We start from the raw sequence: 14,597 nt of genomic DNA on the forward strand, positions 1-14,597 counted from the left end.
CTACACCGCGATGCGATTAAGAAAGTTGACCTTTTTTGGACTCTTGAAGATAACTCGCAAATGGCATGGGCGCTGAATGAACTACGTGCTCTCAAGAATCTGGATCCCAACAATGTAAGTATTCTGATATACACATGCTGTTTTCACTTCCTGATATTTGTAGAAAACGTTTGTCGTTTGGTGTCTTTTCCCAGGCCCTCAGAGTGGACCTTCGCCTTTCAAAGATGACAATAGGTTTTGGCAGTGCCTCTATTCAGTGGCAAATGAAACTGCCGATAGATTAATGGTATCAAAAATAAAAGAAGAACAGCTCCGTTTATCAGGCAGTCTTGCGGTTACAGGTAAGGAAGACGCTATTCTCAGATTTTAGGAGATACTAATGGTGAAAGCCTGTGGAAATATTCCCTTTATGGCGAAAATTCGGAATGCAGTTATTGAAAGTATAGATAACAAGAATATTGTATATCAAGAAACAGAGTTCCAACCCTCTCATTTTGGATATCAGAGTGCAAGTCGGTCAAAACTATCTCCTGAAAATATACGGCAGAGGCAAAGTCCAAATACACCAAAAAGTATGACTACAGAGGGTAACACTCTGCTTAACAAAAAGCTAAACGAGCCAGAAGGGAGCTCTAAGACGAAAACAGAAGATGAAGACTTTTATTCTATAGAAGTATAATAGTGTACGGGTTATTTGCCGATTGGAATAATTTCACATATTACAAACGCTAGTTACATATACCACAGATTGAGATATTAAGATTCTAAGGCCTTGTATACACATTACCAAGAGAAATTTTTTAAAGACCTTATTTAGTATAACCCCAATGAACTTTTTGTCCACTTATAAGTAGAGGGAAAGTTATCTTGATGAGTGCTTGGGTGGTTTATATAGAACGTGCTTTAAATTAGCAGGCTTCGTTAATCTAACTGAAGCGCCGGTATATCCCCACTCGCGGCCGACCGGCTGTATAAATAAGCAAACGGTTCCGGCGTTTCGCCTGAGTCGCCAGCGCTGGCGCCTATGGTGCATGTATTACTAAATTTAAACCTTTTGCAGCAAAACCAGTGGGCTGATTGGATTTGCGCTGTGCAAGGGTTGGGCCTTACCCGGCGGCTACGGGGACAGGATTATGGGGCTGACGGCGGCTCTTGGACCGGTGTGGAGAATAAGTCGGCGGGAATGTCCCCGCTAGTAAAGCCGATACCCCACTGGGCGGCAGCTACAGCCTCTTTAAAGTTGGCTTGTTCCCCCGACAAAAACCTGAGAGAGAGACTGTATTCAAACCACCTCATTAAAGTACTTTCTATTTTTCACTATGGATGCACGACGACGACGCCGCTCTCGCCTTAATAAAAACCCAGCAAGAGGCATGAAGAATAGGCGAATTGGCTTGGGTAAAAAGGCACACGAATATAGTGTGGCTTATGGCTCAGACGTGATCGTTGTTATCCGGGGGCCCAACGGACATTATAGTGGCTACCAATCTCAACCAGGTCTCCTACAAAGATTGCAGTCTGTCTCAGATGATCAGCTTCTCGGGCCAGATGATTTCGTCAGTAAGATACCGCGGGAAACATCTTGGTCAGGATGCTCTGCCATAACCTCAGTATCTGAACACGCCAATTTCTCCTCAATCTCTGGGATGAGCGAGTCTCTGGTTACCGATACGATGGACATTTATGGCGATTGGAGTGATCTCTTTACATATGACACCCAGTCTACATTTCCCTCGCATTCAGAAGACATTATGTTCCACGACACGGATATTCCACTGCTCGGAACTGATATAAAGGGCAAAATTACATCTCTACAATCCGAAATCACTTCTACGCAAGTTTCGACGGAGAAATCAACACACGAGGGCTACTCTCATCTCGTGCAACCAAAACCAATCTCATTAAACACGACAAATACAATTCTCTCTCTCTTGGATAGCTTTTTCTGAGAGTGACATTTTCCTGTCTTTGAAACTATGAGAGAATATATAATATCATCGACTGGCATAATAATGTTTCTATGCCTTAAGCATACTATGATTCAATCTGGCTATTTCCTTCCTTTTACAGAGAACAGTTAATAATGAACCTATTCGAGAGAGATTTTAAGCTATGGTATAGAAGAATTAGAAGGTAATATAGTTTATTATCACTTATAACATAGTGATATTTTATTGGAGAACACATAATTATTTGCCTTAATTCCATATTGTAGACAATGAAACAAGTCATTTTCCATTAGTCTTTATGTGCATAATATATATTATATCACGCAATAATGAAGTTATCTAGACTTTGCTGATTCAGTAAAATACTGCAGATCAAGTTATATTATAAGCACAATTTCAATGTATCTAATAGCCTGCTGAGTTCAAGCTGTAGAAAACTTTTGCTTTGCGAAAATTTGCAATTTATTTCAACGGAATGTCTTTTTGCTCCATATGGATGATTGAGTCCTTGATCTTTTATTATATCGCGAAGCTTATATGGGCAGTTGCTTATGCTATATCTTTTACCATTTACACCATCCATTTCTACAGAGATGGAAGTATTGGCTGAGAGTGCTTTTAGTTTAAATTGCCTAACGAACGGTTGCATCTTGCGGCACTTTTGAATGTCATCTTCAGTGCATATATGGGCTTTCGTAGGTGTTATTTCGTCACCTTGGTAATAAAAGCACGCGCCAAGCCGGAAGATTCTGAAGAGTAAATCGAGAAGTGCATGACCAGGGTTTAGTCGGCAACGCATAGCCAAACAAATAATCTCCGGAGTATAGTAAAATCTTGGTATAACTGTGAGCTCGATATAAAATAAATGGCAAAGCAATTGGCTTGAAATGGTTTCCGATAGCGTTGGAGTGCAAATGTCACCATTGTGCTGAAGAACCAAATCTTGTGGCCGATATAGATGTTCCCTATTATAGGTATTTTAGCACAAGATACTACGTTTCTATTTAAAGCAAGTACGAAAGGTTACCTAATTGATGAACTTTTATTTGTTGAGAAAATAATCTTAGGATAGTGATAACTCTCAAGGCTCGCTAGGCTTAAGAGAAGGATATTGCCTAGGTAAATTTTACCTCTTTTTAATTTAAGCTTTCTTAGACGATTAATATTTCTCTTGCACTCTTGTAAAGGCCATTTATTGAGAAAGAGCGTTGCGATGAAATAAATCCCTGGACAATTAAATCTCTGAAACATAAACGTATTAGGTCTTAGAACACCTACCTAGTTCAGTACCGGATAGTATATCAAAGTGATCAAAAAACGGCATGCTGTTTAGCTTAGTCAATGTCTGCAACTCCCTTAGAAAAATCCAGGTTCTATAAGGATCAGCTCCTTCCAAATGTAGAACTCTCTTGGCCGCCGTCGGTGGCTGCATTGTAATCATATTGACTTGATTGTCTAAGCACACTCGGCACGGCGTGTGTTTGAATCGCCATGTGTCGGTTTCCTCGCTGAACAGTTGAACACATGAGCCACAAAGCCGGTGTTTACAGTGTAATATATATCCTGCGAGTTGGATAATGCAGATGGAGCATGCTTGGTGCGTATGGACCTTTGATAAATAACTACTGGCTCGTATAATCTCAACATGCTGTTGGGCAGAGTCCTTGCCTTCTTTCAGAGCCTTTGAGGTAAGCATTGCGAATTGAAGCTTTGTTTTCAGAGCGAAGCCTGGGATTTTCATTTTTTCTTCACAGTGACGTAAAGATTCCATGTAAAGGGTGTCAACAACTTGATCGGGTATGAAAGCTGCGCGAGTTAATATGCCATTGTTACTTGCTGATTGGACAAACCACAGATACTTACAATGCATTTGCGGTGGGAATGCGTCCATAACCAGAGCAGATGCAATGACGTAAGACAACTTCAATTTCTCATCGCAGTTCTGTACTAAGTCAAGAATACAATCTTCCATGAAATTTGGCACAGGGCAATGGCTCCTAGCCGCACTAACTACGTCGAAGTGAGGAAACTGATGTTTTCCGTAATGAGCAACAGCCTCCTGAAACAGTAATCTCCAATTTAATGCTGAAAAATCTATTGCAGCCTCTGACTTATATACTGCACCTATACGCGATTCGTTTTCGATATCAGTTATTATGTTCTCAGAGAGTTGAATTGAACTGATGTGAAATAAACGTTTCCGGGCCCGCCTGATTTGATCTACATTATATTGAGCAGCCGTAGCGCCTGGTCGGCAGATCATCGAAGTATCCCAGCGATTGAAAATTCCTTCATCACTTATCCTATCGCTGCTACTGAACACCAGTGCGACTCGTATTCGGTATTGGCGGTGGTCTGTCATGGCTTCCTGTAGCCAATAACAGAGAATATTAATAACATTTTCAATGCCACCAAGATCAGAGATGAAAAGCACTACTAGATCACTGAAAAGTGGGAATACGTTATAATAAAGACTACTTGCAATATCAGCAGCCCTGTGTGATGGGAGCTGAAGTAAATGATACTGCAAGTTGCCTGGTTGAAATCCACCGATGATTTTAGGGATTGATAGGTTTGGCTGCAAGTGTAGCTCGCAGTCCAAAATTATCTTACGGTTAGGTTCCGACCAAGACCCAAGGGCCACGGAATAATTTTGCGTGGATGATCTGTTTAGCCTGAAATAATGCGACAGAGTCGCTCTTTTTGCACTTCCTCCAATCATAGTTACCACTTGTATTTTTTTGCTTCCCATAATATCCACTACTTTATAGGGAGCCGTGTTTTCTTGCAGGTAAGGACCTGGTAGGCCTGGTGCGGATGCCCTTAGCTCAAACAGAGTTTGAACACTCATAGCTGACAGAGGTAACATAGATAGAGATATCTTACGTGTGAGTATAACATGGCTACTTCCCTGCATTTATATTAAGACACAAATTGTATATGACCTTGACCTCTGGCCTGCGCGTTGCGTCAGCGGAATGAACCCATGTGTGTGTAAGCGCCGGTCGTTAATTAATCATTGGCAGTACGTAAGTATTAATTTTAGCCCCTACGTCGGGAATACAGCGCCCTTGGCGCTCATCCTAAGACCATGTAGGTGCATTTTCCAGGCTAAAATTAAGACCTAAACAGCCTGCCTAAGATCTGTGTTAATATATTGGAGAGTTTACTCGACCAGAATTCAGAAGTTGTAAAGCAATTGGACAGTCATACCGAATCTTATCCATTCTAATATGGCGATTCCGACAAGATATGTTGAAGGTTCTGTGCTCGTGAGCCTATCTCTATTTAGAGCCGGGTACATGGACAGCGAAAATAATGAAAGAGGGATAATTGTGTCGAATTTTGAAGGAATTCTCCAGAATCCTAGGCACAATATCTCAGGATACGTTGGGCCAACATTGTGTAATGAGATCCAACACATTTTAAATTGGCATTCGGGTATACTTGCCCGCACACCTGTTCAAGACGCTACAGCGAACTTCTTGGCAAACGGAATTTACTGTTGCGCGAATGAAGGTACTCTGGACTTGGCCAAAAAGAAATACGGTAGTGATTTCCAATGCGTTATCCAGATACACTGTATTCCACCTCGTAAGTGACCTTATAGCTTCAATTACTCCCTTGCTAATAACTCTGGCTTAAAGCGCAACAGCGGAGGCTCTCTGACGGCGAGGTATTCCGAATGGTTAGGCGCTTTATTCACGAGAGCCAATATGATTTAGCGCAAGAATGGATGAACGAGTTGTCAGCACCGAAGAAGCATCATTTAAGTCTAATGCTTGGCCGTCCGGCAATTATAAATGCTATGGACAAATTACTGCCCTTTCCAGGCTTATGGGGAGGCCTACAACTAGGCAATTGGGCCAAGCACCTCGCAGCACATATTGATGAACTCATAATCAACTATTTAACTCACATAGAGAACGTGTACTCAAGAATATTTCGAGGTCATGAATCTCTTATGCATCTTCTTGACGAGGACACCGTACTTCAGCTTCAATATAGGGCATTCAAATGGTCCTTGCGCGATCGAAAATTGATCCAAGAGAGTTTTACCAAAGGACTTATATTTAGAAAAATATCTGCCCTGGATATTAGAGCCGACTTAATGAAAAACGTGCTATCCATACCAGGGGTCATTCCCAGCATTGCGACATTCCATGCCAATATGAAATATATTACTATCGGCGCGAAGATCTTGGAAAGATATATTGAGATTAAGCCGAGAAATGTAAAACGTGGGTCAGATACAATTACAAGAAGCAGGTCGAGCCTTTTTGACAACTTGCAAATGCATTGGTCCACTCACCAGAAGAGCTTGCAAATCAGTCATCAGCAGTTCATTTCCATGAAAGGCACACCAAATGCACCGCGCATATGCTTTTTGCAGCTGTTCATGGCTGCTCTTAGATATTTTCCGCACTTATCTTCCGAGCCTCCACTGTTAGATAAAGGGGGACGCTGGATAGGTATCACTCCTGATGAGAGGTTCCGCACATTGCTTTGCACAACTGCTCTCAAGCTAGGATATAGCAATAGGAAAATCCAAAGTGGATTATCCGCCGAACTTCCATCACTAAAATATCAGATAACTCCTCGTCTAGAAATCTGGCGGGGAGGTAAACCCCCTTTTCAAGTGTTTGAGGTACTGGCCGACCGGTCGTTTATCCCTCAAATTATTTTATCAATGTCAAACGAAGTTGACTTCCCAAGCCCTTTAATGATTCAAGGAGACATGCTGAGCGCATTTTTCTCGATTTCCCGAGACCAATTACTCGTGGTACCTGAAAATGCAAACTTAGACAACACGGGTCTTACCTCTTCCGCTGAAGAAAACTACGAGGATGAAGATATGGAAGATTACACGGATGTGTCTAATGTTTCTGATCTTGATATGGATGATGCGATTCCTTTGCATACAAGAGCCACTCGAAGAAACGGTGGCTCACGGCCAAGGCGGGTTACTAAAAGAAACCCAAAAAAAACTAGCAACGCAAGGGTGGAAAGTAACCCCAAAAAATTCAGAGAACAGAAAAGAAACCATATGAAAAGCACTGTTAACTCGAGAAGTCTAAACAGAGATCCTCCTACAACTAGTGGCCTAGGGACTTTATATACAATCCCAGCTAGGAATTCTACACTTTCTATTTCCGATCTAGGCATTGTACATCCAGGAACTTCACGCATAGCCCTTGATGTTTCTTTAGAACACGAGCCTTCTACAACCTTGGATTTAGATCAAGAACAAACAAGAAATCAGATAAACAATACCACACTGGATTCAGATTCTGTGAGACTGAATGAATCAGATATTCTACGATCTCACACAATTCCGCAACGTGACTCGAGACTTTCACTACCGGAAGAGTTGTTGTCCCTCAGATGGCCAAATTCAAATACAGCTACCTCTGAAATCGTCAATCAATCCACCCAGCTGCCGCAAATACAATCATCAATTGCAAATTCTAGCAAAACAAATGTTGGCGTGAGCGAAACGGAAGATGAATCTAGGAATAATCGACGAAGAATTGAAAATATGAGTCCATCAATACCTGAAGATAGTGAACCAGCTCATGATGACGTATTCCATCAAGAGATAACCCATGGACAGCTGGCAGTTCAAAAGGCAGTTCGAAAGGCAGCTCGAGAAGCACATAGCGAACAGGCAGTTCGTAAACAAGCAGTTCGTGATCAGGCAGCTCTAGAGGCAGCTCGTGAACAAGAAGATCGTGACCAACCATCTAGAAAACAACAAGCCCGCCAGGAAGCGGCTCGTCAAGAGGCAGCTCGTCAAGAGGCAGCTCGTCAAGAGGCAGCTCGTCAAGAGGCAGCTCGTCAAGAGGCGGCTCGTCAAGAGGCAGCTCGTCAAGAGGCAGCTCGTCAAGAGGCAGCTCGTCAAGAGGCGGCTCGTCAAGAGGCGGCTCGTCAAGAGGCAGCTCATCAAGAGGCGGCTCGTCAAGAGGCAGCTCGTCAAAAAGCTCTTCACGAAACAGAAGCAGCTCAAAAAGCAAACAGCCAAGAAGTACATCTCCAAGCAAAGCAAGCTCTCCAAAAAAAAGAGGCAGATCGCATTGCAGCGTTTGACGAAGAAGATGCCGCTCGTCACAAAGCATTTAAATTAGAAGAAAAGGCACGCACAGAAGAGGCGGCTAAAAACATAGCAGAGGCGGTGAATAAAATAACAGCCTTACATGGACGTTCAGCAGCTCTCGAGGAGGAAGTATCCCTTAAGTCGAAAGAGGCAGCTCGTTCAAGAGCAGCTATACAAGAATATAAGAAGTTTCGAGATACGGTTCGTAGCGAAGAGAGACTTCGTCGCAAGGAAGCAAAGAAAAAGATAAACGATTTTCAAGAAGAGCTGAATCGTCAAGAAACAGAGAGAGCTCGTCATGAAGCATATATTAGAAGCCAACTAGAGCTGGAAATCAGCTCGAAGAGTGGCGTAGAGGCCCTTATGCAAGATCTGTGGGAAGACGAGAGTGAACAGCGCTCCCCTCCGCTAATACCTGAGGAAATAAATGCTGATCTATATGGAGGCATAGAATAAGATGAATATATGTATATAATTTTCTTCCATTGGTAATGAAGTTCTTCTCGAAGATATAACTTAATACAATATTTGGTAAAATTGCACATATGTTGTTTGTACAATTATGAAGAGCAACTCTGGTCATTAATTAAGACCCAGATATGTTATACAGTTATATTGACCTTTGTGGATGATGCAGCTTCATCCACCAAAATCCCTGTCGCACATACATCCATTAATCCATATGTTATACAGTTATATTGACCTTTGTGGATGATGCAGCTTCATCCACCAAAATCCCTGTCGCACATCCGCCAAATCCAGTACGTGCTTAAAATCTCTATAGCCCATCCATCTACCAAATACATTTGCCGGCAGATAAACTTTTGGTCGCTCCCATCCACCAAATACGTTTGCCAATATGTTACACATCGACAAAAAAGAATGTTTATGTGGACTACTCTCTTCGAGAAAGAAGGATTTGAGATTTTATACCCAACTTTGGACGGAACTATTTGAAGACATGGGATTCCGTAACTCTTTGGGTAGATGCTCTACGCATGCCTGAAGTGCGTGACTAGCAATAAATTTGATGCGTTCATTAGTAACCGAGAAGTCCTTTCTAAGAGATGTCAATCTAAATGAAGTTGTGATTTCTACGATATTACGGAACGCCTACATTATCGCATCTGCTTTGCTGCCGTATGCCGCTGCAAGAAAAATCGACCCGCCTATGAGATCTGCCCACCGCCTAGCGAGCCTTAGGCGCTTCTGTACCTGTTGTCGCAGCGTCGAGGGCGCTGCGGATTCTCTTTGAGCTCTAACATAAATGTCCATAAGAATGCTGGCATTTCCTTTGCCGACGGTTCTGCGAAGCCGTCCTCGTCTGGATCCTTTCACTATTAAAGATTTTAGGATAGTTGTCACTCGGATCAACTGCACGTATGCTAGTCTCAATTTCCAACTGCAGTCATGCTGGCTTAGTATTACGCTATCAATAACGCCCAGTGCATCAAGTGTAGTCTCATCGCCCGGCATTGTATTAATCGCGAGATAAGTCTTTCGCGATAGCCAAGACCAAAATGCATTAATTTCTTGCTGGTGGATTTCAAAAAATTGTAGTGCATTCGGCCGTATAATTGGCGCCAGTAGATCAGCGTCAATAATCACTTTTGTAGTAAGATACATTCGACTATCCTCATTCTTATTATCAATCCTTCCAGTCGCAGAGGCGCCAAATGCAGCTGGCGCCGGCGCGAGGTCCAACAGCTTTTCGTCTACATCCAGATCCATCGCAACTGGCAAAACATAAGAAGTAGTCACGTAAGGCATCATATTGAAATCTATGATTGATCGAAAGAATACCTTCAGGTAATTAAAATGCAGACTTACCTAGTTTATATATGTATTTCGCAGCGTGCGCTCCCGCTCCCAGCACTGCGTTATTGCGGCTATTTTACATCCCAGGCTCTAAATTAGGCTGGGCTGTATTAAATTTAGGCCATGTTCAGGTTCAATTACAAGCGGCCTTCAGTTAGCACACTTAGGGAAGGCTTGCGCCTACACTGCTGCTTTACTTTATAATAGGCAAGCCTTGCCCAGTTTCAGCACGACCATCTTCAACTAACAAGAAAATTCGACTCTATCTAACTATGCCGTGTAATAAGTATGTTGCTGAAATTCAATATATATTTGTGCTCAATGAAGCTAATTGTGTGTCACAGCGATTCCATCGATCTTGCGTCATCAGCCAAGCCCGCACCAGGGCCTCTCCTCCATGAGACACCCTGTGACGCTGATTCACCTATTAGTTCTTTAGAAAAGCTCCGAATAGCCCGCAGACGAAGATCCAGCCAATTCTCAAAACGACGCAAAACTATTCTGCGAAAAGCACACGATCTTCATAAAGATTGTGACGTGGACATTTATTTTGTTGTTAGGAACAGGCAGAACAATCAAATATGGAGGTATTCAAATGGATATTTTCCACCATCGACTTTAGAAGAGGTAAGTATATTTCTACCCTGATGCTACCTATGATAAACCCTGTATTAATTTGATTAAGATTTACCCTGTGCCAATAACCCTAAGCCCCCAAGATTTCCAGAGTAAATAGTACCGAAGACGACGAATACCATCTTATTCATTTCTCTGAATTGAATCTAGTATCCCAATCTTCCATTGCTTGAGGTGTAGGAGGACTATTGGCTGTCGTTGACTCTTTGTATGGACAGGAAGTATTGCTTTTTTCGCACCCATTGGTACAGCACTGGTAGTTTATTAGCTTCAATAGCGAAATATAAGAGATAATACTTACACAGCAGCTTAAAAGCTGCTTTAATTCCGTCACTATAGCAAAAAGTTGATGAATGTCTTCTCGTATATCATGACACTGTAGACGATATTCCTGACGGAATTCGTTTAGTTCTTTATACCAAAAAGCATAAGAGGCTTTGTCACTGTTCGAGCGGCTGGCCGCTTGCTGGTTTTCCGAGCGACTAGCTGGCCATGGCTCCAGTATAAGCTTAATACCCGACTGGCTGCAGGCACGAGGATCGCAGCTACCTGAGCATTGATCAGTGTGAGGGCGTAGAGCTGGAAGCTGTTCGAACGACATAATGAGTATAATAATGTGGGATGGAAATTGCTGCAGTTTGCAGAATATGATTAATGGGGGGAGATGATAATTTTATACCTATTATACTAAACTGGTAGCTAATGTAATATAATTGCATAAAAACAGTGCAGCCTGGACTGCAATTCCACGTTCTTAATTCCGTCAGACTAGCCCATAGCCTCAGCGCGTATTCCAATAGAGGACCGAAACCACAGCGAACAGTGCAGCGGGGGTGATTGACTTGTTGTTGGCTCTAGACGCTGCACTAGTAGGAGATGTCACCCTGGTGGGCCGCACGCTACTAGTAAATGCTGTTGGTTGCTGCTTTGCAAGACTTGCCACGTCCAAATTGGATCCGGAGTTCCCCGTCTTAACTGTCGTTGGATGAAGGTGTGATTGCAGAGGTTCAGAGGGGTGATTGAAGTATCTAGTGGCGCAGGATGCAATTAGTGGGAAGCTACTGCTCGTATGATTTATCCATCCCAGTGAAACTGTTCCCGCAGTCCCCCGAAGGCTCCCGGTGTGAATTTTTGAACCGAGTTTGTTTACGTCAGTGGGTATAGATAAGGTATCCCATGAATTTTCGTGCCATCGAGTTGTATTTTTCACACGCTCTAAGTAACCGATGCTGGCAGCATTACAATGTTGCAAATTCTGAGTTCTTGTTGGCAAAAGTTTGCTATGCGCGATTGGCCGGGTTGGTGGAGGATGCGACAGCCATTCAGGCGTACTACGCGTTGTAGGGCTTACGTGCCCGCCTGTAGACATTGTATACCTGTAGCTACTTGTATGCTGCGGCCTTTTATTAGTGCATTGCCTAGATTCAGGCTCGATAGGTTAGCAAATGCTCGTAAGAACACGAAATATATGAACTCAGCATGATCACACCAGTAAATACTGATTTCTTCACCAAGTGCATTTTTCGGCGCTGAGTGGGAAGCTTTTTCGTCTTCATTGAGCACAGCCGATTTAAAAGCAAGAACTAAGGGCGAAACCACAGGGGTTAGGCATTGCGCGTCAGCTTGGCAGGACGCCTCCAATTCTATATCAAGCCTGCCGTAAAGTAAGTCTCAGTAGCATGTATTCCTAGTAAATATTAAGAGTTACTTTAGCGTAATGTTGAATGTCCCAGTATTTAGTAAAATGGAGGAATTTGAGAAACAAGTTTGTGCGTATGTAAATACGGGGTAAATAAAGAGAGTTAGGGAGAGAAGAAGGTACTGTGTGCTACGCATATTGAGGTAATAGATGTCTTACAGATGGTAGAACTGATTGCCTGAGAAGAACGCAGGTTAATGTGTAAGAGAGCTCTAGATGTTTTTATCTCAATAATGAACCTAAAGCTCATCGGTGTACCTGAGTCTTATATTAGCCCAGGCTCTTTAGCCTTAAGGTACGGCCTCTGCTTGTAATTAGGCCCTGTACCCGAAGACCTAAAATTCGTCAACATTGGGTGTTTCCAAGATTATTCCGGGCGCTAAACGCCCTCTATTTAAACCACTGGCAGTCAGCTTTAACCAACTTGACCTGTAACTAAGTACGCATCAATTCATCGCCGAGCTTCTACATTATCCAACCACAAACACAATGGAATATCGCTACTCCGATAAAATGCCTGTCCCCAGTACAGAATTTATTAGAAAAGATGGGAACGTAGCAGCAGCTGCACTGGGTATCCCAGGTACCCCTCAGCTCGATGCAGAAAATTCCACTGTCACTTCTGGTACTCCGCATGCAGCAACTCCTAGAAGTCAAATTTGTGTACACGACAATCCCAGCGATCCAACACCATGTCCAAACTGCGATACATTTGCTTTCCTGAATCAGCTACTACCACCTACAAGCGGCCCTAGCAGAGATGACACTTTTAATAGTTTCAACAATTACACATCGAATGATGAAATAAAACTGTGAGACATCATTACTCTAAGTAAATGCTAAAACTAATATTTTAGGATGCTGATGGGAATATCGTCCCGTCTCGACGCTCTCGAGACTGCTGTTTCTACTGGCAATGGTCACATAGACCAACTGAACTCTCACCTACTTGGGCTGCTAAGCAATATACCAAATAAAGATGAGTTGATTCACGCAATATCCGGTTTAAAGAGGAGTATGAAAGGATTTACTAGAGCTTTGTTGCTCCAACTTTTTGGCTGTCATGTTCTGGGTGAAGTGGATACAACAGATAATTCATAATTGGTATATACGCAACTTTTCTATATAGCCAGTCATATTCTTTCAACAGCCGCTAATTAATTGCTCGCTATATATGCCGCAGCGCTTCAGCTTGGGACGCGATTGATATGTATTTAAAGCTCTCCCAGGTTCACGCAGATGCATGTCCAACGTCTTACTCCTTACATATGTATCTACCCTCTACGCATTCTGCAGAGCCAAGCCTTTATCCGCCCACTTGTTTCCCATAACATTATCTCGTAATGCAAAGACAAGAAAAACCCCTTCCGCAACCCCCACAAGGCAGCGGTTATATACCAGCTAAACCACCACAATCTTCGAGTAATCTGCTTGCAGAACAGTCGGGCACATTCACACACGAACAAAGCACGAAATTGAAACAGCAAAATGAGAGTTTGCAACATGCTATACGGAAGAAAAACGAGGAGCTCGCTCAACTCCAGCAAAAGATCGCACATTACCAGCGTTATGTTAAGCAACAACATGAGAGTTTTACCCGAGTGTTCCGAAAGATCAGCTCTGTTTTTGAGGAGTATCAAGCAACTGTAGAAGACGCGAACGCAAGCGCCATTGAAGTGGACTCAGTGGATGAAGCTATCCAAGCATATGCGGCATTTAGCGACAGTGAGGAGGATTTTATTTGACATCATATCCGTAGTCACTACAATAGCACAACTAAATCATGAATGCTCATAATAAAACCTTCACCCTCCACCCGTGCTACAATGGACCACTCGGATGCAGTTCCCATCTGCGTGTTGGTCGACACTGCCCTGGATTCCACTCCGCGGGGCGCCCGGACAGTTGCCCCGTTCGGTGCCTGTAAGACGACGGGGCTCCACACAACCACCGGTGATGTTCTTCCTACAGATACTCCACAAGTCCACCGGGTACAACCTCCCTCCGTAGGCCCGAAATAAAATTAATGAGTCGGAGGTCACCGGGACCTTTGATAAGAGATATGATTGGAGTGATATTTACTTAGGAACCGCGTAATCAGTTACTTCTCCACACACCCATTTTAAGGCTTTGTCTCCATATGAGTTGCTATTTTACGCACCTATGTTTGTCTTCATACCGGCGGCTATTTTATGTCTCGAGTAGGGTAAATAAAATTAATACATTGACCTTTTAAAATTAGACGTGCTTTAAATAAAACAGCCCATAAAAAGCACAAGATTCTTGTATATATACTGGCGATAAGTGAAATAATTTCTCGACATCCAGTCCATAAGCAGCAGCCAATCTTTCACATAATAAAAAACTCATTCAACTCTTTGTCTATTTACTGAAATATATT

The 14,597-nt window shown here is 42.8% G+C and overlaps 2 protein-coding genes across 2 annotated transcripts; both read left to right on the forward strand.

Annotated features, from left to right (window-relative positions):
• Positions 1 to 1,319: 1,319 nt before the first annotated feature.
• Positions 1,320 to 1,949, forward strand: T069G_11591 (SRF-type transcription factor (DNA-binding and dimerization domain) domain-containing protein; the record flags this gene model as incomplete). Its single annotated transcript, XM_056178796.1, has 2 exons — positions 1,320 to 1,560; positions 1,612 to 1,949. 2 exons carry the CDS (start codon positions 1,320 to 1,322, stop codon positions 1,947 to 1,949), a joined length of 579 nt encoding a protein of 192 aa, XP_056023670.1.
• A 5,539-nt stretch (positions 1,950 to 7,488) lies between these two features.
• Positions 7,489 to 8,499, forward strand: T069G_11592 (uncharacterized protein; the record flags this gene model as incomplete). Its single annotated transcript, XM_056178797.1, has 1 exon — positions 7,489 to 8,499. One exon carries the CDS (start codon positions 7,489 to 7,491, stop codon positions 8,497 to 8,499), a length of 1,011 nt encoding a protein of 336 aa, XP_056023671.1.
• Between the last annotated feature and the right edge of the window lie 6,098 nt (positions 8,500 to 14,597).

The sequence above is a fragment of the Trichoderma breve genome (assembly GCF_028502605.1).
Source record: "Trichoderma breve strain T069 chromosome 7 map unlocalized scaffold00008, whole genome shotgun sequence".
Classification (NCBI taxonomy): domain Eukaryota; kingdom Fungi; phylum Ascomycota; class Sordariomycetes; order Hypocreales; family Hypocreaceae; genus Trichoderma; species Trichoderma breve.